Source organism: Culicoides brevitarsis, chromosome 1, assembly GCF_036172545.1.
Source record: "Culicoides brevitarsis isolate CSIRO-B50_1 chromosome 1, AGI_CSIRO_Cbre_v1, whole genome shotgun sequence".
NCBI lineage: Eukaryota > Metazoa > Arthropoda > Insecta > Diptera > Ceratopogonidae > Culicoides > Culicoides brevitarsis.
The window spans coordinates 20290326-20312472 of record NC_087085.1 but is presented as its reverse complement, the minus strand read 5'-3'; the positions used below and the strand labels follow the sequence as shown (position 1 = coordinate 20312472).

At 30.0% G+C, this 22147-nt stretch overlaps 3 protein-coding genes across 6 annotated transcripts in view; all 3 read right to left on the bottom strand.

Annotated features, from left to right (window-relative positions):
- LOC134837422 (protein commissureless 2 homolog) overlaps positions 1-747 on the bottom strand; it is a 50913-nt gene extending 50166 nt beyond the window's left edge. The window contains exon 1 of the mRNA XM_063852796.1: positions 447-747. Coding sequence (XP_063708866.1) covers positions 447-747 — 301 coding nt within the window. The remainder of the gene's footprint in view (positions 1-446) is intronic.
- A 416-nt stretch (positions 748-1163) lies between these two features.
- Positions 1164-6345, bottom strand: LOC134837421 (spermine oxidase-like). Its single transcript, XM_063852795.1, has 3 exons — positions 6300-6345; positions 3031-4318; positions 1164-2571 (listed from the first exon to the last, which is right to left on the bottom strand). Exons 1-3 carry the CDS (start codon positions 6343-6345, stop codon positions 2277-2279), a joined length of 1629 nt encoding a protein of 542 aa, XP_063708865.1. The 3' UTR covers positions 1164-2276.
- A 12201-nt stretch (positions 6346-18546) lies between these two features.
- Positions 18547-22125, bottom strand: LOC134838297 (calcium channel flower-like). Of its 4 annotated transcripts, XR_010162351.1 has the most exons (8): positions 22011-22125; positions 21317-21437; positions 20930-21137; positions 19779-19886; positions 19338-19576; positions 19157-19268; positions 18793-18848; positions 18547-18720 (listed from the first exon to the last, which is right to left on the bottom strand). XR_010162351.1 is itself a non-coding variant. In XM_063853815.1 (6 exons), exons 1-6 carry the CDS (start codon positions 22011-22013, stop codon positions 18692-18694), a joined length of 525 nt encoding a protein of 174 aa, XP_063709885.1. In that variant the 5' UTR covers positions 22014-22125; the 3' UTR covers positions 18547-18691. The 4 variants fall into 4 exon arrangements, 2 of the variants coding, with proteins under 2 accessions (XP_063709885.1, XP_063709870.1); XR_010162350.1 differs by having other exon boundaries at positions 19157-19576; XM_063853815.1 differs by lacking the exons at positions 19157-19268; positions 19338-19576.
- Between the last annotated feature and the right edge of the window lie 22 nt (positions 22126-22147).

The window sequence follows — 22147 nt, the reverse complement described above, 5'->3', positions numbered from 1 at the left end:
CAAATTTTTCAATTAGCGAATTATAAATTTCTCACAATTTCAAAAAGACGCAAATATAGTCAAGAATGACGTCGAATCGCGTCGTCAAACGTTATCACTTATTGTAGTCTACTCCTCTATTTACTACGATATCAGATCGATATCTCATTTTACGCAAATCACGCACATATTCCATACTAAAAACGTATAGATTCAAATGCAAAAGAAAGATAAGAATTTTTAATTGATTTATGTGTCGATGTCGTCGTCGTTCGTATTTAGTTGATTGTTCGATGTGTCGCTCGCTGGAAAACAATGCAATACAAAACAACAAATAAATAAATTAAAATGAATTGAATTGTCTTTCCAAACGTCTCCATATCGCATTCAGTAATTCATTTAATGATAATAAAATTTATCACGATATCGATTTCTTCTTGAAGCAAAAAAAAAATTTTTCCGCTTACCACTTCGTTTCCACTGTCTGAATTTATGGTACAACAAACAGGAGCACAGGCAAAAAACAATCGACAGGATAAACAGCACCAGCACAAGTGTGATCCAAACTTCGTTCATAAAACGCTCATATTCGATATCGCTCATCGTCTTGCTGCGATTACTAAAAAGGTCTTTCACGAGACGATTACTGCCATAAGTGTCAGCGCTGTGAAGCTGACTGAAGAGCAGGGAATAATTGTTGGTCTTGATTAAACTGTCCAAATCGATGCTGGACGGAATCTCAAAGGTGATTCGCGATTCGGTATCCATGTTCATAATTTATTTTATTTTATTTTATTTTTTTTAATTTAAATATTAAATTTTATTTAATTTTTGCAGTAAAATTTTATTATTTTAATTTAATATTATTTTTATTCATTCACATAATTTATTTTATTTATTTACGTAATTTTTGGATAATTTTATTATTTGTTTATTTATTACTTTCACACTCCAATTTGATATTTTTATTGTATTTATGCATCAATCAGCAGTTTATGACGGTTCAAATTAATCCAATTAAATTAATTATTGTAGTTTTTATTTTATTTAAAATTTATTATCGATCAAACTGCATTTATTTAATTCATCAAATTTTTAAATTTTAATATTTTTTGAATATTTAATTTAATTTTTTTTAAATTTTATTTTCTTTAAAATTTATTATTATAACAATACGTCACTTTGATATGCACGAAAAAAAATTAATTGTTATTTAAATAATTTATGATTTTTTTTATATTTTTAATTTCTCGGCAATTATTTATTTTTTTTTCTCGTAAATTTTATTCCAGAGTGAAGCAACAACGTTCTGTTGCACCGGCATCAACGACGTCTGTTCGACTACTGATTGTTTGTAACATCGTCTGTGCTGTTATTTTCAAAACAAAACGATAAGTTTCATTCATCGTTCTGGCGTTCTGTAGCTGTGCGGCGCCCATACAACGTGTAGAAGGGAAAAAACGATATTTTCGTGCAACACGTTCATTCATTCACGCACGACAAAAATGAACAGAATAAAATTTCTCATGAATGAAATTTCGTTTGTACGAATCCATCGTTGAAATCTTTCGTCTTCTCGCGATGTACAAGGGGACTCTTCGTGGTAAAAATATATCGCTGGAGGGTAATTTGTCTATTGAATGTTTTTTTTTCTGTGTGTGCACTTGAAAATATCTGTCTTCGAATGAAATCGCATATAAGCGAAAATTAATCAGCTGTTAATAACGCGACGGCATGCACTTGAGCTTATTTATTAGATTTAATCGTCGTCATCGTCGTATATGGGAATGTTTGCATAATAATATTGAATGTTATAACTGGAGGTAATATTTGGCGAGTATTTCATGCGTGCGATATTATCGTGAGCGCGTGCAATTTAAAGCACCGTACCGAGTAAATATTTGTGATAATTGAATAGAGATAATGTTCTAACATCATATAAAATAGGAAGTTGGCAAAATTTGTTTTAAATTAAATAGTTAGGCTTTTTGTGTGGTGCATTGTCGGCGAAATTATTTAATTTTGAAGTTTGGCGGTAGTTAAGAGAGGGAAATTTTAATGAAATTTTTGGTTGAACGCATTTTGAGTTAATTTAATCTTGCATTTTTCATCTTTTTTGACCGTTTTCAGTGGAAATGAAAATAAAAATGATACAAAAACCCGGAAAAATAAAGACATTTCTGTCAGAAAAATGACAAATGATCAACTGCCATCTGCGTAATGGTAACGGAAAATTTACATAATCGACATTAAAGTGCTCTCAAGTGAGACCTAATCGGTGATAAGGTGTTGAGGCCTTAATTAGTTTGTGTCACGTAACGACTCTTATATGCTAGAATGACATTAGCTTGGGATTCTCCACTGTAGTAGGCACCATGTGCGCAGGAAAAATAATGTTCACTAACACCTTCGCCGGCAAAGAGTAACAAAGGCTTTCCGTGTTCCATGAAATAATTTGATGAGCTGGTGCCCCAAGTGTCAAAGAAGGTAAGAGGACGCGCGAGATCATCTCCAGTGAGGCCCTTGGAATCACAATTCACGGAAGCGTAGCTGTAACTACCGAGTGTGAGGGGATTGTTGTGCCAACGGGAACTATAAAAAATTTAATTTAAAAAAAATAAATCCAAAAAATAAAATTAATTAATTAAATTAAATTTCAAAAAAAAACAGAAATTCAAAAAAAAAATAATTTTTTTTTAAACTATCCTAATCCAAAAAATAATTTTTTAAAAATTATTGAAAACATATTTGTGTCCAAAAATTAAATTTAAAAAAAACATTTTTATTTAAAAAAACTAAATTTAAAAAAAATAATAAAAAAAATAAAAATTTTTAAGAAATTTAATAAAAAAAAAATTAAAAAAATTAATTCCAAAAAAAATAATTTTAAAAAAATAATTCAAAAAAAATTTATTCCACAAATGTAATAAAAAAATTAAATTAAAAAAAAACAAAAAAAAAATATTTTAAATATTAAAAGAATGAATGAAAAAAATTGTATTTGTAAAATTAATTCTTAAAAATAATTAATTAATTTTAAAAAAAACTTACACATAATATCGCTTTGGATACGGAAAACGTCTCTTTGTGAATTTACAAATATATCCAACGAGCTCATCAATAATTTCCTTATCCGAAAGTTTTTCCATCTCAACTGTGCCTTGTTGCCCAACCCATCCAAGGAACATATTTTTGCCAGAAATGACTTTATCGAAGCCCGTCATGTAACGAATCCAAGATTTTTCCTCATAATCTTCATTTTCACGATAGACAAACTGAAGTCCTTCCTCGTCACGCCAAAAGTTGTACTCGTATTGCAGGAAAATTTTCGTGATTGCTCCAAAGCCAAGACATTCAATGGCTTCTTTATGATTTAAAGGTAATTTTGGCTCAAACATCGTTTCGTGATGACGTTTCAAAACTCCCAAAGAAAAAGTCACAATTACATGATTTGCCAAATAAAATGAGCCATCAGCGGTTTTCACAAGAACTTGCTTATTTTCGTCACCGAGAAAATTTTTCGAATTCGAACTTGATTTTTGTTCAATTCCCCAGTAAATTTTCTCAACTAATTTATTGTATTCGATTTTTTCGGGACCAATTTCCTCCGCAAGTAAATGCATAACTTCAGCAAAGCCGTTTCTGAAGTTGATATGTTCCCAACTATCTTGAATCAACCAAAAGCGACCAAATTCTTTGGCGGAGATTTTTTTGAAGTCATTCGCTGCCCAATCGATGGCTAGAAAACGTTTATGCCAATCTAAAATTTGGCGCGCAACAACTCGGTCACGTGGTTTGAGTCTTCGAATTTTTATTTCAAACTCGGAATCCAAGAATTCGTTCAGCGAATCTGGATAATTTCGATAAATGTGTGATTGATTTGCAAATTTGTTCACATCTTCAAGAATTTCTCCGACAAAATCATAAACCATATCGACAAAGTTGTCGTTCATTCTCACATGATCATCTCTCAAAAACACTCCAAGCCCTTCGTCACTCTCCAAATCTGTTAAAAGTCCCTTTTCTTCGGCATAATCGTGTAATGGATTCGCTACTGCATGTAACCATTGAGCTCCAGCACTGATTTCAACAAGTTCCGTTTCCTCTGGATCGACATTTGTCATGAAATCATTTTTTATACGTCCTCCGGGAATGTTGTTAGCTTCGAGAATCAAGAAATCTATCGTTGGATCGTGATTTTTTATTGTTCGAGCAGCTGCTAAACCTGCAGCTCCTGCACCTAATATCAGGATATCGACTTCGCGAGTGGATTCTGGACAACAATCCGATGGCTCAAAGGATTTAAAACAAATGGGATAAACTAATACGAAGGTATGTACTAATAAAAGCAAAAATAGACTGTTTCTCGTCATAATTCTGATTGACTACTGAAAAAGCTAAATTTTTGCATGGTCAGAAAATAGATATTTTTATCTAAATTTTTTGTCACATGTTTGGTCATACGTGACGCCACGCGCTTTAAAATTTTTTAAACACAGATAAAATTTTTTAAACTGTACAGAAATTCATCCTCACTAATTATCAAAAAACCCAAAGTGATGCCACCGAATAATGAAAAATTTATTTGAATTAGCGAAAGGCGATTTTCAAATTTTTAACGGTAATTTTTCAAATTCAAAATGTACACATTTTCAAGTAATTTATAATTTTTAACAAAAAATTTTCAATTTTTAAAATAAAGTTTATTTTAAAATTAAATTAAAAATTCTTAAATTTCTTTTAAAAAATTGACCAAAATTTGAAAATCGCTCTTTTCCTAATTCAAATTTACGAAAAATCAAAAATCTTTTGCATGAAAAATTATTTTTAAATCTTTTGACTTCTAACTTTAATTTCTTCCCTTCCTGACAGAATTGAAGTGGAGAAAAATTAATCGAAATTTTCCCACAGATAACAAACCACCAACACAATTCCTCACGCTATCATCCCGGAGGTAAACCACCTTCTAACCACATTTTATTGGTAATTGCATGCATCATTAACAATTATTGTTCACACGACATAATACACCTTGTACCTCACCACCAATAACGCAACAACTCACTTCCATATCCTGTCTCTCGTGCGTCGCACACATCACACGGGGGTGAATTAAGTCCGATTCCGGTTCACTCTCATATAAGTATGATTTATAACATGTATACGTGTGAACTGTTTATGACTAAGTAATCAGTCAGAACATTTCGAACAGTTAAACGTCATCCGCGTGACCAAACTATAATTATGTCGTTGGTGGGAAAGCAAATTAAAATAAAAAGCGTATCACTCATAACTTTAATGCCTCAACTAATTGCAAAAGTGTACAACAATCAAAAACTAGGTTAATGCAGAAAGAGTCCATTAGACATTTTTTCGATAGATTACTTATTGCGTGACCAACTTATTGGGATTTGAATTTTTAATCAGAGTTTAAAAAGCACGAAATCTCCCTTGAAATGCCTTGATTACTCAATTCACAAGCAACCGAATAATCTATTTGACTTCCATAATATTTATAGACCTCACTAATCGTATGTTAATGTGTTTTATTACCATTTTACCTTTTGGGCTTTTATATTTTTTTAAAAAACACAATGGAAGAACACGAAACAATAACAATCATACGCATATCATTTGTACTGCAACGGTCAAACATATGTTAAAGAGGTATTTAGTCAAATAACGAGCACCCGTAGAAAGTCCTGTGGAACGAAAAGAGGTAAAATTCGTCCCTGGAATATCAAGTTGATGATATTAATAAAGGATATGAAAATTGTTTTTGGATTACAAAGAATAGGTACGTGAATGATGACAGGAGTCACTCATTATACTATAGGACACTAAAGGATGATATTAGATTTTTTCACTCGCAGATTATACTGTCATAGTAGGGTTTCTAAAAGATCTCAAACTATAATTTTTTCACTCGCAACTTTATCTTAGCAAATACTGGCATTTGACGTACTCCTTGATTTGGTCTTTGGCGAGGCGCAAGTCACTTGACAACTCAATCACAACACTGATCTTGTTGAACTCACTCGCTCTCTTATAAAAAATGAGTTCTGGCTATTTGCAGTTCAGTATTTTGGCAGACGGAGAAAATTAGAAGCTTTTGCTTAGTAGTTAGTTTTTGGCATTCACATTGGCTCATTGTGTCAGTAGTGTCACTTCAGTATGTATTTATTCCCAAGAAGTGACAGAAAGTCTACGACTTTCCTTTCATAAGTCTTCATTAAGTTGTTGGCTAATTTTCCTTGGGTTGAAAGGAACCTAAAACAATAAGAATTTAAAATTTCAACTTAAATATTAGTTAAACTCACCTAATTTTAGTCCACAAGGAGCATCCATCCAGAACACCAAAGGCATGACTAACTATTATTGCGTTCCTCGTAGTTTTTTCCTCGAACGCCATTACTTAGATAAAGGCTCGAACTAATTGCACACGACAGCATTGTAAACAACTACGAGGGTAACAACATCAGGGAAGTAAAAAAACATTGAAACATATGTCCAGACCTTTTTATGTTCTCGCTCCTTCTCATTTCGAAAGGATTAGAACAATAAATAAACAAATAAAAATTAAACACAAAAAATTTATGCAACTTCACGATCCATATTTTTACGTTTTTTGGTTTCCCTTTGCGTGAATTGTGTGGCATTATGTTTAAAGATAGGAGTAAAGTGATGTTTAAGTGCTTCACATTACTCTACTATTATATTTTTATTTGTTCAGAACAAAAAAAAATGTAACACAAGAGACTTTTTTTATTATGACTGCGTGTCATTTTTATTTTCTTTTTTTATTCTGAATGATGACAGACAGACGATTCGATCTTAATCGGGCATTAGTACCTCATTTCAGCTCAGACACTTGAGGCTTCTTAGGTGAATGCACTTTTGACATTTCCGACAGAAACAGACAAAAAGCCACATCCTCAATTTGAATGTGCAAAAACACTTTTCTTATGAGCAATTGAAAATTTTCATAATCCTCACCCATCCACAAATTAATTACTCAAAGTGGTTTTTGTATCGTACCCGACTTTTAAATGACTTACGTTTGTGTACCGTGTGCGATGCAAACAAGGAAAACACTTGTAACATTTTATAATCCCCCTCTCTTTAAACGGTTGTTGTCTTTTTATTGTTATTTGCATGTGTCTCGTGCGATTATGCCTTAACTGTCTGTGGAAGACCCATGTACACGAGACACTTACGATGCAATACAATTGCCCATATATCTTCCGTGTCATTTAAAATTTTAACTTTCAAACAAAAATTTATCATACCGGTTTGCGGAAAATGGAGAAGAAAAGTGGTGGTTTCGATATTCATTTTTCGGTTTTAGGGTGGCGTGAGTTTTATGCAATTTATTTAAAAATATTGCTTTGGGAAATCAAACAAAATGAATTTAATTCAATTAATTTAAGAAAATTTTTAATCATTTTTGGAAATTCTTATAGAATTTTGAAAACTTCTCACTTGGAAGTTAAATTTGAAATTAATTTATTAAAAAAAAAAATAAAAATAGAAAATGGGGGTAACATCCCTCCCCAAAAAAGCAAATTGCATACTTTTAGGAGTTTGATATTTTTTTCAAATTTATCAAGGGGGGAAATCAATAAAAAAATCTTTTTGTCCATTTTCGGGTCTTTTTGTAATTTTTAGTACATTTTAAGCTGAAAAAGGGGAGGGAAGGGAAGTGAACCCTATGCCTCAAAAATATTAAAGACTTTCCTCCTATGATCCTATTGCTGAATACTTACCACTCATATTTCATTTTTCTCCTGTTCACAATACAAGACAATCGGACCCACATTTCCATCTTTTCTTAAAATATGAATTTCCTTCTGTCTTCTTCCACAATGGAGGAATGAGGGTTGAATTCACTTGCCCTTTTTAAATAATTGCATTCCTTTTGATTCCTCCTTCGTTTCATAAAAACAGGTTTAAATTCGTTCTTGACTTGCCGCCTTCCTGCTCAACAAAATTATTAAACTCACCCCCATGTGTACGTTGGCATTGCACAAATTATTCCCACGAGACGCAAACAACCTACAACAACAAAAGAGTTTCCGAGATAACAGCAAATATTCTGGTTCGAGCGCAAAACGTGAGTTATCTCGATATTTTCCACAACAATTGACACACCAAATGCAGAGTTACCTACACAAATAATACAATTTTAATCACAATTCGTAGGACACAAAATATTTATATTTTATTTGCAAACGCATTCGAAACTAATCAGTTACATTAATGCGTGCAAACATTTCAGTCCGTACCGGGAGTTTAATCACGTTCGAGCATTACTAAAATATTATCATTATACAAGAACCAAAAAGGGCATATTTTGATTGAAAATTGAATTACAATCGTATGTGAATGCAATTTCTGTCAACCTACCGTGAAATCATCAATTTTCGATATTAAATCGTCTACCTCGTTACAAATTTCATGTGTACCAGAGTGCGGTTGTGCATGCAATTCTAATATTAAATTTTGGTCTCATCAATAAATAATTTGGTTTATCTCGCTGCGATGTAGGAAATATATTCCGGGGACACGAGTGATGAGAAACGCCTATCAGATTTTAACATATTTTAACAGTGAATAGTGCGCGTTTATCCGAAATGTGGGTGATTGCTCATTTCTGATGCACTTTACTGTTGATTTTGGGGTAAAATCGATTTCAACATGAACGTGAGCGATAACGATAATTTCGGCCAAAAATTTATTTATGAATTATTATTTGTATGAAATTGGCTTTTGTTGAAGTGGGTCATGAACTGCTTTCAGTATTATTAATAATAATTTCGGGGAATGAAATTGTACTTTATAAATATGATGAAATTTAAGCTGCTAAGCGATGAAAAGTTTGTCAATTATGGAATTAGCATCTGTTTTAATCTGCAACTAAATGCATTTAAAGCTAATTTTCATTTGAATTTGTCCCCAATTTGTTCTAAAATGTTTCTAATTAGCTTCAAAATTAAATTTTAATTGAAAATAAATTTTTGGGGGTGACATCCCTCCCCATAATGTGTGACAAATTGCATACTTTTGGGCACTTTTGTTCATCAAATTTAATTTTTTAACTAAAAAATCTAATTTTACTTATTTTTAATGCTCAATAATTCATAAAAGTCAAAAAATGCGATTTACGTTCGTATCTCACCACAATAAGATTAATATCAGCTAATAAATCATACTTTACCAAAAAATATTTCTTCCACACCTCATTCAAACCTTTTCTTTCCAACCACTAATTAACAATTATTAACATAAAATATCTTAACAACGGTCTTAATGAAGCTGAACTGCACATACGTCACTTTCTAAACATCTGTCTTGCCATAAAAATCTTCTTCGAGAAAGACATAAATCACGAAAAAATGAAGAAAATATTTCCATGGGCGTTACATGGCACTGGCGCTATAAAAAATTAATTAAGCAACAAAAAAACATTGCTACTAACTTGCATATTGTTGCATTCAAAGACATTTCTGGTCTACCGCATACGAAAAAAATGAACCAAAAATTCCTTGTAATAAAAGAAAAAAATAAAAAATTCTAATAAATTGCCTTCAAAGCGGAGATAAATCATGATCATCTATCTTTGACCCAAAGACCTCGATTTTTTTTTACAACATTTGAATGTTTTACACAACCGCACAGCGACATCGACTCAAATTTGTTTGAAAAGACATTCGGTGTTGGATTCCGTTTGATTGTCGGCTCGACTCAAAAATTCGTTCTGCTTTATTGAGTTTCACTTTTCTCTCCTACGTTTTCGATACTTTTGTGTTCATTTTTATCGTTTTTGTCCATCTTTTGCAACAAAGTAACGACTAACAACAAATAAATAAATAAACACAAATCCCTCTACACCTCGAAGCCTGGGATTGAAAATGATATATTATTATATAATTTTCAAACACAAAAGACAAAAAAAAAAGTACCGAAGACGAAAGAAGAAAAGGTAGCACAAAAATTAACAATAGTTACACTTGAAGTATTTTGGGTTTAGGTAAACTACCAATTGATGAATGTTGATTAATATGCTTTAATTTTTAACAACAAAACAAAATTGCATTTTATTGCTTTTGTGAGAGTGCCTTAAAAGCTTTGTGCTCCGTTTAAAGACGAATATTTACAAAAGTAAATTGATTGGAAACGTGCTAGGTTTTTGGGTCCAGTAATTTTGCATATTGTTAAACGAAATGAAAGAAAAGAAGAAGAAGAACAGCATGAATCAATCTGTATACAATTTTGTGAATACGATGAAAAGACACACAGATAAAAATCAATTTCTTGAACAGTATGCAAAAGAAGGATCATGTTACTTCGATTCAATGAATGTCCTTGGTGTCCCAAATCTTGTCGAATTTTGTACGGATTACGAAAACGAAGCGAGCAGCATTTTTTTATAGATTTTTTTTTTCAATTTTGGGAGAGGAAACAAAAATTTGTTTCAACATGCATTTACGAGCATACTTCCTAGATTGATATCCAAGACTTTTTACAGTTACTCAGAATGTAGATATACGAAATGTACGAGGAATTACAACATAAAGGATACAATTTCGATTTTTCTGGGTATTTGTGTGGCATATTGATGACTATATGTTATTTGATACTCGAAACATTTTTTGGTCTTTAAAGGAATGATTGATACTGATAAGAATGTTTTAAAGGACGTTAATGAAACATTTGGTGATGTTAGAGAAGATTTGAAAACAACAAACTATTTGTGGTAAAAAATTTCTAAAAATAAAGAAATTTTCAGCAAATTCATCTTATTGGATGATGTTTGACTCATTTAGATTTACGTATATTTTCGAAGATACGCTTACCAGATAGCAGAAGAAAGTTCCCGTTTAGACATAGTTTAATGCTCAGAACATCCGCTCGGTGAGTAAAAAACTCTGGTTCGATTCTAGATGCTTATGTCAAGAATTTTTTGACATCTCGCGATTTTGAAAGATTGATAAGGTTGAATGAGTTGATGACTTCTTTCTTCGTAACCTGTTTCATAACCTGTTTCGTAACCGTGCTGACACTTTTTAAGAAAGAAAAGATTTCTTTCAGTGAGAAGTCTCTAAATTCTTCACGATCCATAATACCATTCGTGCTTCCTAAAAGCAAAATTCTTTTGTGTTCCAAAGAAGGACAATCGCATAAAATGTTCTCTGCTGTTTCTTCTGCTGAGTGATAGATTCTGCAATCTGTTGAATTCCTATAACCCATTCTACTCATTAATTTATTCAATCTAGCATGTCCAGTTAGGAAAGCAACTATGACTCAAGGAACGTGTTTGATTTCAGATAGCAGGCTGTTCTAGGTTTTAAGCCCTATATTTTTTGCATCTTCTTTTCTCAGAAGATTTTAAATCTGAAAAGCAAAAATATTTCTTACCTAAAACATTCCATTGAAAAAACTTCTGTTTTGCTTCCATCTCTTCTGCTCCCGTCGAGACTTCCATCGATGCATTTCTAATCAAATTACGTAAATGAATCATAAATATTCTCTTACCCTTTTTCCGGTTAATCATCAAAGAAACTTTCTTGTTCGCTCACTACCTGTTTTAAAAATTAAAATTTCATGCTTCAAAAACAAAAAATCTTTAAATTACACAAGTCCATAAATTTTGAGCTGCATAGAATTTCTTCTTTCTTACCTAATTTGAACGTCTGACATCTGTTAATATGTTTTTTTTTCTTCTAAATCCTAAAATTAAACAAACAATCTTTTCAAGGTCGTAAAGTAGCAGATTTTATATTGAGTAAAAATTTTCTTACCTTCTTCCACACAAAATAACTTACCGAAATTGATGATGATAATAATAGGAACTAATATATTTAGAATTGAATTAAAAAAGGAAGGGACGGAAGTTGATACAATTGAAACTTGTACAAAAAGTTGTTTCGTAGCAAATTGGTCCGATACTAGTTTAATACAATTATCGACATTATTATAGTCCCTTGTTAAAGTTAAAGATATTGAACTTTGTTTCCTTTTTGTGTTTTTTTTTCTATCGTCTGCTTTTTAAAATATTTATTGGTAGGACGTCGAAGTTGCGTTTAAATTGTTCTTTTATGAGCAGAATAATTGAATTTAAAATATTTTCGATTAAATACTGGGTGATTTATGGATGATCAAAGTAATGTGAAGGGAATTCCTACCTAAGAATGACAAAAAATCAACAAAAAGGTGACAAATGTTTGCTTTTGCTTACTTTTCAAAACTTTTTTTTTTTGAGGTAAGAAGAAAAGAAAACAGGAAATGATTTTTTCTTCGTCCAGAGAGAATAAGACATGATTTGAGATTTTAATGAAAATCTATTGTTATTACACGAAATTCGCATTAATTAAGCTTATCCACACGAAAAAAAAATTAAAAAAATGAAAAGTTTTTTTTTAATAAATTTCGGATTAAAGTTGACTCCCTTTACATTTCACGCAACTGTCATCCCCCTCCTTTTTAAACAAAATGCTATCATTTTCTAAATACCTCCGCTCTGTTCTAACATCAAAGCATTGCCAATCCATTTAACGCTTTGTCTGCGCTAAATTTTGCCGAAATTACCTTAAAATAAATAACGTTACTACAATCGTCCGCCCCAATAAACCACCTACGAGCAAAAAAAAAGACTCCTCTGTGCTTTTTGTAACGACGACATAGTATTTAATCTAATTTTGACTTTTACCATCAAAACGACATCCTTTTTGAAATTGAATTCAACTCAGCACCGAGTAGGGTAAATTCACGAAAAAAAAAGTGAATTGAAATTGTTTCGCTATTGTTACAGAATTTTATGTAATTTCCATTGTATTTGTGTCTTGTCATGCAATTTTACGTTCATCATTATGTTATTTTGTGTCACATTTTTCCGGATGACAATAAAACTGTGTTTGTCGTGGATGTGGGTGGATAACTCAATCGAGCAAAAGTGAGGTATTTATTGATTTTTGGCTCAAAGTCAAGCGAAAAAAGAGCAAACACTGTAAAAGTGCGATAAGACAAAAGTGAGAATTTTGCAGGCGAAAGTAAGATGATGAAGGGTGAATAACATCAACGTGATGACATTCGCACAACAAACACGGAAATAACTCATCTTTTGTCGTCTGTTCACCTTTTGCAACGTTTTTGCACGAGATGATTCATTCACATCATTCATTTCTTATCATTTGCCGTTGATTATCAGTGGATTACAAATATTTACCACACTCAGAAAGTTACTACTGGCACGGTCATGTCTAAGGAAGTAAGAAAACGTCTGATAAATTATTTACTTACCTGACTTTGGGACACAAACTTGCGAAACTATTTTCGTACATCGTTGAGATAAATTTCATTCTGTCATATTTGGAGTGTTTTATGTCATCCTAAAGTTCAAAAGTAGTAAAAATTTTACTTTAAAATGCTAATTTATGGTCAACAGGTGGACCCGTATACTTCGTTCCACCCGTTGACATATTTTTTCTTTCAAAATTCGGAATCAGCCCTCAAAAGTATGCAATCAATGTAATTTTTAATTGTAATCCTTCTCATAGATATATTTGACAACCTGCAAAAAACTTGAAAATATTTCGTGACGCAGAATTTGAGTTAAGGCATTTCAAAGTTTAGGTACATGAATTTAATAAAAAAAACTTGAAGAATATTCATAGCTTAAATTTACTTTTAAAAGCTGAAATAACTTCTCAAGTTCTGAATATCAATCAAAAAAGTTAAAGTCACCTCATTTTAAACCACAGTACATAAGGAAATGTCGTCAAGAATGTATGTCAACAACAATCTAGATGAGGACTTTCCTTTGAAGATGACTAAAATATTAAAACACGTATAAAATATTAATCAAGTCAAACACGAGACTCAAGATGACTACTTACAAAGAGGAATTTTATCAACTTACAAATATTTAGTCAGAGAGTCTATTTGCAATTTGCAACCGTGACTCATGATAACAATGAAATAAGTAGACACTAAATGAGCTTTGTTCTGATAAAACATTAAAATTATTGCCAATTAAATAATAAATTATACCAGAAATATAATTGCGAAGCCAGATAAACTTAAAAATTTGTCAAATTTTATCGGCATGCAATTTGTAATTAATGCAAAATTGTGAGCGACTTTTATAATGATTTAAATAATTGTCGCATAAAATTGCATTTATTTATCAAATTTCAATAAATTACATTTGAATTAATGATGATAATGGGACATTAGGTTGAAACAAGTGGATTTTTTTTCATTAGGATTTTAATTAAATTTCGATTTTTTTAAGTTATTTAATTTTAAAAATTAATTAATTTTATAACAATTTTAAATTAATTATTATAATTTTAAAATTTTTCTGAAAGTCCCTATTTTTAACAAAATATTTAATGTGAAACATTTTTCCTAATTGCATCAACCTAATGAAAATGAATTTTTATTTTAATTTATAAAACAGGCTTTCGGGGCTTCTATAAGCCTCAATTTTCATGTAAAAGTAACATTTTTAATAATAATAAGTTTTTTTTTCTTTAATTCCGTAAATTATTAACGCACAGAAGTAAATTCCATAAATAATTCCTATGGTTTATAATCAGGAACGCGTGCATTAAAGCGGTAAATAATTCCACACAAAAGAAGAAAAATAGAAATGAATAACAATAAAAAATTCTGTTGCAGGACCTATGTGATGTACAAAGCAAATAATAGCAGAAAAAATGAAATTATTTCTAGGGTTTTGTATAAATTACACATTGAAAAACTCCTCCACCCTCACACATAGACACACACTTGGGCAATATATTGTAAACCATTAATAATAGAAAACTTTTGAAATTCATTGCGAATAAAAGCGAGTGATGTTCATTCATTTATTGGTGATGTAATATCGTTTTGTAGCGCAACACAATCAAATAAATGTTTCGAGAAAACGTTTCAAGGGGAATCTCTCCGAATTTCCTCCACTTGGTTCTGTTAAATAATAAAAAGTGAATTCCTTTTCATTCCTGTTTTTCCCGTTCTCTCTCTCTCTCGATTTGCATAATGTAATGTAATGTTAAATCACGTGCAATACCGTCGACGCTCGTACACAGCGAAGAAGAGGGTGTAAAGTACACAACTAATGCAATTTGGAGATTTTAAGTAAATAATAGGGGTAACTTCCCGGCAACATTCATTTTTTGGCAACGTAACGCACTTGCTGCTTCGCAGAGCAAAAAACCGAGGCGAGTAGATCATTATTCAAAGTGTGTACACAGAAGTCTATAATCATGATCTTTATCGTTAAAACAAACATTCACAATAAAAAGCGAGCGAACGGTGATGTAGAAGCATTTTGTGCCTACATATGTTTTTACACGACGTGCACTTGCTTTGTCTTGCGTAAATTTTAAATACAAATAGACGGAAAAGGTTTAAATTAAATGACGATGGTACAGGGGAGTTTATTTGAAAGGAGATTTTAAAGATTTTCGTTTTGAAACGAACGAAGAATTAAAGTGCATTTTGGTCATTTTTATATTCTGTACAAATTTTTTTATTCTTTTTAGGTGACAATAATCTACATAATTTATTTTTCAGAATTTAAATGCAAAATAGAAAACGTTTATTTGACTGTTTCTTTTTGTTGTTTCTCACAATTCCTCGGTATTTAATAAGCGACATCGAATGAACTCATTGTTATCATAAATTGATTAAGAACCTCGAAAAGATAGAGTTTAGTCACACGAGATGTTATGATGTCCTATATACTTCCAGACCACTTGGTTGATTGGCTTTTGTGTCTCGTTATTATTGTACGGATGTTATACAAATTCTTGTAATACAAAGCAGAGTAGGCTTTCAAACACATTCAGTCATGTTTAAATTTTCATAGCGGTCTATACTTACTGACTTTCGTGGAATCTACAATTTTAGAATTATGTGCCTTAATCATTTTAGGTTGGATTGAAAAAACCATTTCTTTCCTTTGTCTTTAAAATAATTTATCTTACCTTATTTATTGTTGATTTTTACTTTTCTTATTTAATGTTCGATTTAGAACTGTAATCTTTCTTGTTTTCTTGTCAATATTCATTAAAAATATCTTTACTCAATTAAATATATCTTTTTTAAATGTAATGTAAACGATAAAAATGTTTGTGTTACTTACCGATTTGAGAGTTTTATTTAATTTTTTAACAATATTTATAAAAATATTCTATTTTCCCAAGAATTCAATCTAAAATTGAAATAATTTCACAATTCATCCACAGACAGACATCAAACATTGAAAAATCCATTTTTCTTTGTAATGCGTGTTGAAAAAAATAAGAATAAACGTCAGCAGGAAATATTATTAATAAACGGAAAATGTTATATTTGGACCATTTATCAACTTGTCTAATCAACTTTGAATTAAAATTTAATCCTAATGTTGTTCATTTTATATTTAATTTTTTCTTCAGTAAAACCAAACTCGTTTCACAGATTTTCTGAATTTTTATTTATTTTATTATTTATTATCTTTATTCCGTTTTTATTTAATTTATTTATCTTTTTAACATAATTTCTTCATATTTTGGATTTTTTCAACACAATACTTTTGTTTTTTTGAATAATGTTTATAAACACAGATGATAATAACTTTTTTTCTTTTCTTTAAACTAAAGCTGCTTTATTGTTATAATGTTATTTCTTTTTTTTAAGTTTCGTGTATATAACATATTGTATTATATTTATCGGTAAATATTTTATTTCATCCTAACATTTGCAATTATTTATTTTTCTAAAAACGTACGTATGTTTAATGTATATTAATATTATATGCAACAATGATGCCAATTTATGTATATTTTTTATAACCGTTTATATTATTATGTTTTTTAATGTTTTATCTTATATATGATGAGCAAATAATTCGCTTTCTTAATTTATTTTATCCAATTAATTAATTGCACTTTTTATGTGCAGGCCAAAACAGAAAAAGCACTCGGCAAACAATTAAACACAACTTAATGTTAAAAATTATCATTTTTTCAACGATATGTATGTTATCTAATATAATTTAAGATTTCTGTCCTGCAGTGATTGATTTTTTTTTCTTCATTAGCGTAACGATCACATTTATTAGTCCACTGTTCTAATAGAAGCAGGTACTTCTTGTTCGAATTCGAAACAATTAATTTTTAATAACATTTACTTCGACATAAAGTACAGAAAAGAAGTTAATAATTAATTAGCAAAGTCACAATATTTATAAGTTATATATAATATTTTAGGATGACAGGAAAAAGTTACATTCATAAAATTCGCAAATCGTATGTATTTGTATGTTTTAGTACCTGTTACAGTATGTATATAATGTTATGTTATAAAAAAATAATAAATATAAATCATATAGAAATTGTATGAAGCCGTTTTTGTTGCAGTTTAAAAGTTAAATCAAAGAAAAATAATAAATTTATATAATAAAATACTTACTGTTTGTGTGTCATGATGGCATGTTTTTCAGTCTGTCTGTCTGTGGAGTGTTTATTTCGTATGATTATAGTTTATAGTAAACGTATAATAATAGAGTGGATGGGTGTTTTGTATGTTTTTTGTTGTAAAATACGCCTCGCTAGCTACTAAAGTGTTTCGTCCGAAAATATGAAGTTGTACATAAATATACTTTTTTTTCTTCTACACATTTATAGCGATGAAAGTTATTGTTCATATATATTCATTCTTTATTTATTTATTTATTATTACTTTTTTTAATTGTTATTTTTTGTTTATTTTTTTTTTTATTTACTGTTTTAATTTATATTTTTTATCATTATAATTATTATAACTATTTATTCACTAAATTTCTCTTGCTTAACTTTTAAACACTGCTTTATTTATTTAAATATTGTTGTATATGTTTTACTTGTTTTGTTTTTTGAAATGAGTTTCTATATTAATTTCGCATTCAATAGTCTCTTATAACATACCCAGAAAATGTTCCGGCAGTAAATGTAATGACACATCTACAAAAATTGATTTAATTGATTTTTTCACTTTTTTTTAGTAGATTTTATAATTATTTATGTTAATTTTTGGAATAATATTTTAAATTATATATATTTGTATAATTTTTTAAAGGCTTTAATACAATTTAATAACTTTAATACACTTGAAGACAGCTGTTTAATTAAAAAATAAATCTATGAATAATTTTTAAAAATTTCAAATTTTTAATAAAATTTAATTTTTGAACGTTTTTAAGGTAATTTTATTGTTAAATAACAATTTTTATCCTTAAAAATGTAAAAAATAGATTTTATTAAATTTATAACTTTTAAAATTATTTTATAGAATTATTTTTTACAGTCTGTTCATTTTATCTATTAATTAATTAATTACATCAATCTCCTAATGTTCATTGATTAATATTACAACAAAAGAAAAAAAAACTTTAATACAGTCAATCATTGTCTTAAGTTTTAAACAGTTCAATTTCGGAATATCTCCATGCATTTTTACAACAGTTGTTAATGGCTGTTCTCGTAAAAAAATATAATAATAACTTTTAATCACATTTTTTCAACAAAAAAATCTAAATCTTGAAAAAAATATATATTTAAAGAATTTTGAATGTATTATAGATCACTTTTCCATTTCATGTCTCTTAAAATTAACTAATAGTAAATTACAAAGAGGTGAAAAATTATAACTGGTCAAGAATTATCCGGAGCCCATGACGAAACTACACGTTGCTGTCGAATCCGGGAGCTCCTGAAACAGCCATTGGTTGCGCATTTTGAACCAAATTTGATTTTATATTTGATGGAATAGGTTTATTATTACCGTTCGGGGCTTGTTGTTGCGTATTCGCACGTTGAGCCATTTCCTCACGTGATGCCCTGAAAAAAATTAAAATCGTTAGTTTTCGGTAAAAAATATTTTTTTTATTAAAAATAAATGTTACGTTGTGCGAATCTACGAAAAAAAAATCACCTACGAAAATTATTTGTTAGAAAAATACTAAAAATAATGTTAATTCACATGCAAATTGATGATACAAAATATATCTATAAACGACATGAATGTGCATGAAAGTGCCTGGTTATGGTAATCAAATGCCATAAAAAAAATAAAATCGATGCTAATACAAAAGCTAAACAATTCATACGGGACTGTTTAATAAATTTAGTGTAAAAAAAATATTTGCCTTTGTTCTTTCGCGTTCGCATGATGTCGAAGATCCGAAAAGTCTCCAAGTAAATGATTGATCGTTGTAAGTAAATAATTGTCTTTCACCTAAATGTGCCTTTTTTTAAACGCTAAAATCAATTTTTAATTGGAATCTTAATTTTTTTCTGGCAATGCGTTGGAATGAGATTCTTAAATACTTCTAGGAATGTCGTTTTTTCTTGATATGAAGGTGGATGTTGCTTTATGGTTTAATCGTTTTGTTTGGTATGTGTAGGAATGTGTGAGTGAATTTTATTTAGACGATTAATTAACTTAAGGACGCCAGACATCCGGATCTTCCATTAAAGTGGAATGCTGATCTGTTGAGGGTTGCATTCCTCCAGTTGGTGACATAGCATTTGGTGAGGCAACGGCAGCCATATCAGCACGTGATCCCCTTTTAAATTTTTTTTTTGGTATTTTTTTTTGTACAGATTTAACGAAGATTTATCGAATGAAAAGTAAAAATGGAAAAAATGAGAGATAAAAATGATTGAGAGTTAGTCACCACTTCACTTCAGTTTTTTTTTAGTTACAAAAGTTATGATTAATTTTTAAGTTTAGGAGTTAAAAGTTATTATTAAAAATTTTATACTCACTTCTTTCCAAGTCCAATCATGCCATAGAGAACACCGCATCCGAAAACGAGACCACAAGCGAATATACTTGCCAAGCCGGGACAGATGAAGACGGGAACGCAGGCGAGACTAAAAAAATAAATGTTTTTTAAAAAAATTAGGTTTTAGTTATTTTTTATCGAAAAATAAATAATAATACGTAAAATGCTCTAGAGTTGTATTTCCATTTTTTATTTAGAATATTTTAGAGATTCTATCGCAAAATAGAGAAAAATTTAAATTTTTGCACATTTTTGAAGGAAAAAAATGTAAATTAAATTAAATTAAATTTTTGGGAATATTCTAAAAGAATTTTCCAAAATAAAGTAAGGCCGCTCCAAATGAAACTCAATCGTTTTGTCCAAAATTTTTGAAATAAAAATGGGGGGGCAAAAAAATAAAAAATTTTAAATACTATTTTTCATACAAAATGCCAAATTTTTAAAAAAATTTTGATCGTTAATCAATATTATTGTTATTTTGAGTTTTTTACATTGATATTTGTATATTAAAATTGATTTAAATACATTTTAATTAAAATTGAAAAAAAATGAATATCATAAAAATAACTGTCAAAATTGTTTTTGAAAAAAAAAATTCATTAATTTTTTTGAAAATTATTTCTTAAAGAAAATTTTATGTCGAAATACGATTTTGAATACAAAAATTACTAAAAATTGAAAAAATTTCTATAAATTTTGTTGAAAAATTATGAAAATACACCAAAAATCGGTAATTTTTGATAAAATTTTTAATTTTTTTTTATTTTGCCCCATTGGATTTTCGAATTTAAAATGGAGCATCGGACAAAACTATTGAGTTTCATTTGGAGCGGCCTAAATGATTAAAATGTTTTCAAATTTATATAAAAAAATTTATGAAAAAAATTAGTTTTTTATTTTATTTTTTTTTTAAAATGTACAAAAAATTTTTAATCAAATTTTTTTTTAAATATTAAATTTTTAAATGGAAAAATTTAAATGGAAATAAAACCAAAATTTTCTAAAACAAATCTTACTATACTACTACAAAACTACAACATACTACAAAAAATCTTAAAAAATTTTTTTATCTAAATTTCGCATCAAGATATTTTCAGTCTGTGTAAATATCAAAATATCATGTATACTTACGCGCAATACGCCGCAGCACGATTCCACAAAGGTCGCGAATCAACTTTGCTCGACACCACTTGCACGTAGTCAATAAACATGCAGCAGAACGGTGCCTCGACACCCATCACCAAAAACCCTAGAATAATTTGCAGGATGCCGGAGACGAGGCAACTGACATTGGCGAACAATATACTAATACAGTTGTACAGCCCAAACAAAATACAGACTGAAAATAGAGACAAAAAATCGATTAGTGATGCGTCGTCGTTATCTTATCGTCTAAGGAGCAATAAAAAACAGCTGAATATCGATCGATGTAACACAATAATAATTAATTATTACTCGTTCTACATGACAGAGTCCGAAGTTAATCAGAACATTACCGGTAGAAAAAATTACACTTACAGAATGCTCCAATAATTCCGATAACGCGGGCGCCGTATTTGATGTACCACGGAGCCGCCGCATCGTTGGGATCTTCGTTTGGTCGTGCCATTAACGAGGTGAACTTTTCAGCTATGCCAGCCTAAAAAAACGCAATTAAATCATGAATAAATTGTTGCGAAAGGTGCCACGGTGGGCGACGCATTGCAAGAAAGGCGCGTTCGTTGACGTGTAGGCCGTTTTCTTGCAAAACGTAAAAAAAACATATTTTGAGCGATTATTCGATGAATCACGACCGATAAAACCTTAAATCTGCCCGAAAAATCTAAATCGCGAATCAATAAACGGAAATGTTATCACTAACGTAGGCACGAGACACACATACACGTACAGTGGAAAAACTTTTTCTTTTCTCTGGGAAGACATTTTCCAAAGTACACGTCGTACGTGTGTAAGAAAATCTTTGAACTTGAATGAAATCTCGTAAATTCAATTCTTTGTTTCCTTTGTAACACTTGAAAAATTCATTTTGTGCATTGAAATTCCGGATTTTGTTACATTTCCTGATTACAAAGCAATTTTTCAGGAATTGACGACCCGAAAAATGATTCGTATGCAAAATTTTCGCCTAACACACTTTCAAGTTTTGGCAGGAAATTAACATGAAATCGGCACTCAAAATATGTTTGTCGCGTGGAAGACACTGGATTCTCACCATTTTACTGTTTTTTGTATAATTAGCTGCTCTAATTCAGTCTGAAACTAACTCGCAAAGGTCCAGAGATTTTTTTTCTGTATTTTGTGTTTTTACTTTATGATTTTATCACTTTCATTCGTCTCAAACGCCAATTT

Excerpts from the sequence above, each read along its gene's own strand:
- LOC134838297 (XM_063853800.1), bottom strand. Across the intron at positions 19,887-20,929 it reads CGTGCTGCGGCGTATTGCGC|TCTCGCCTGCGTTCCCGTCT; the intron begins GTAAGTATACAT and ends TTATTTTTTTAG. Across the intron at positions 18,849-19,778 it reads ATGATTGGACTTGGAAAGAA|GGCATCACGTGAGGAAATGG; the intron begins GTGAGTATAAAA and ends AATTTTTTTCAG.
- LOC134837421 (XM_063852795.1), bottom strand. The coding sequence starts at position 6,345 with ATGCCTTTGGTGTTCTGGATGGATGCTCCTTGTGGACTAAAATTAG. Across the intron at positions 4,319-6,299 it reads TCCTTGTGGACTAAAATTAG|TACATACCTTCGTATTAGTT; the intron begins GTGAGTTTAACT and ends TGCTTTTATTAG. Across the intron at positions 2,572-3,030 it reads TATCCAAAGCGATATTATGT|TTCCCGTTGGCACAACAATC; the intron begins GTAAGTTTTTTT and ends AATTTTTTATAG.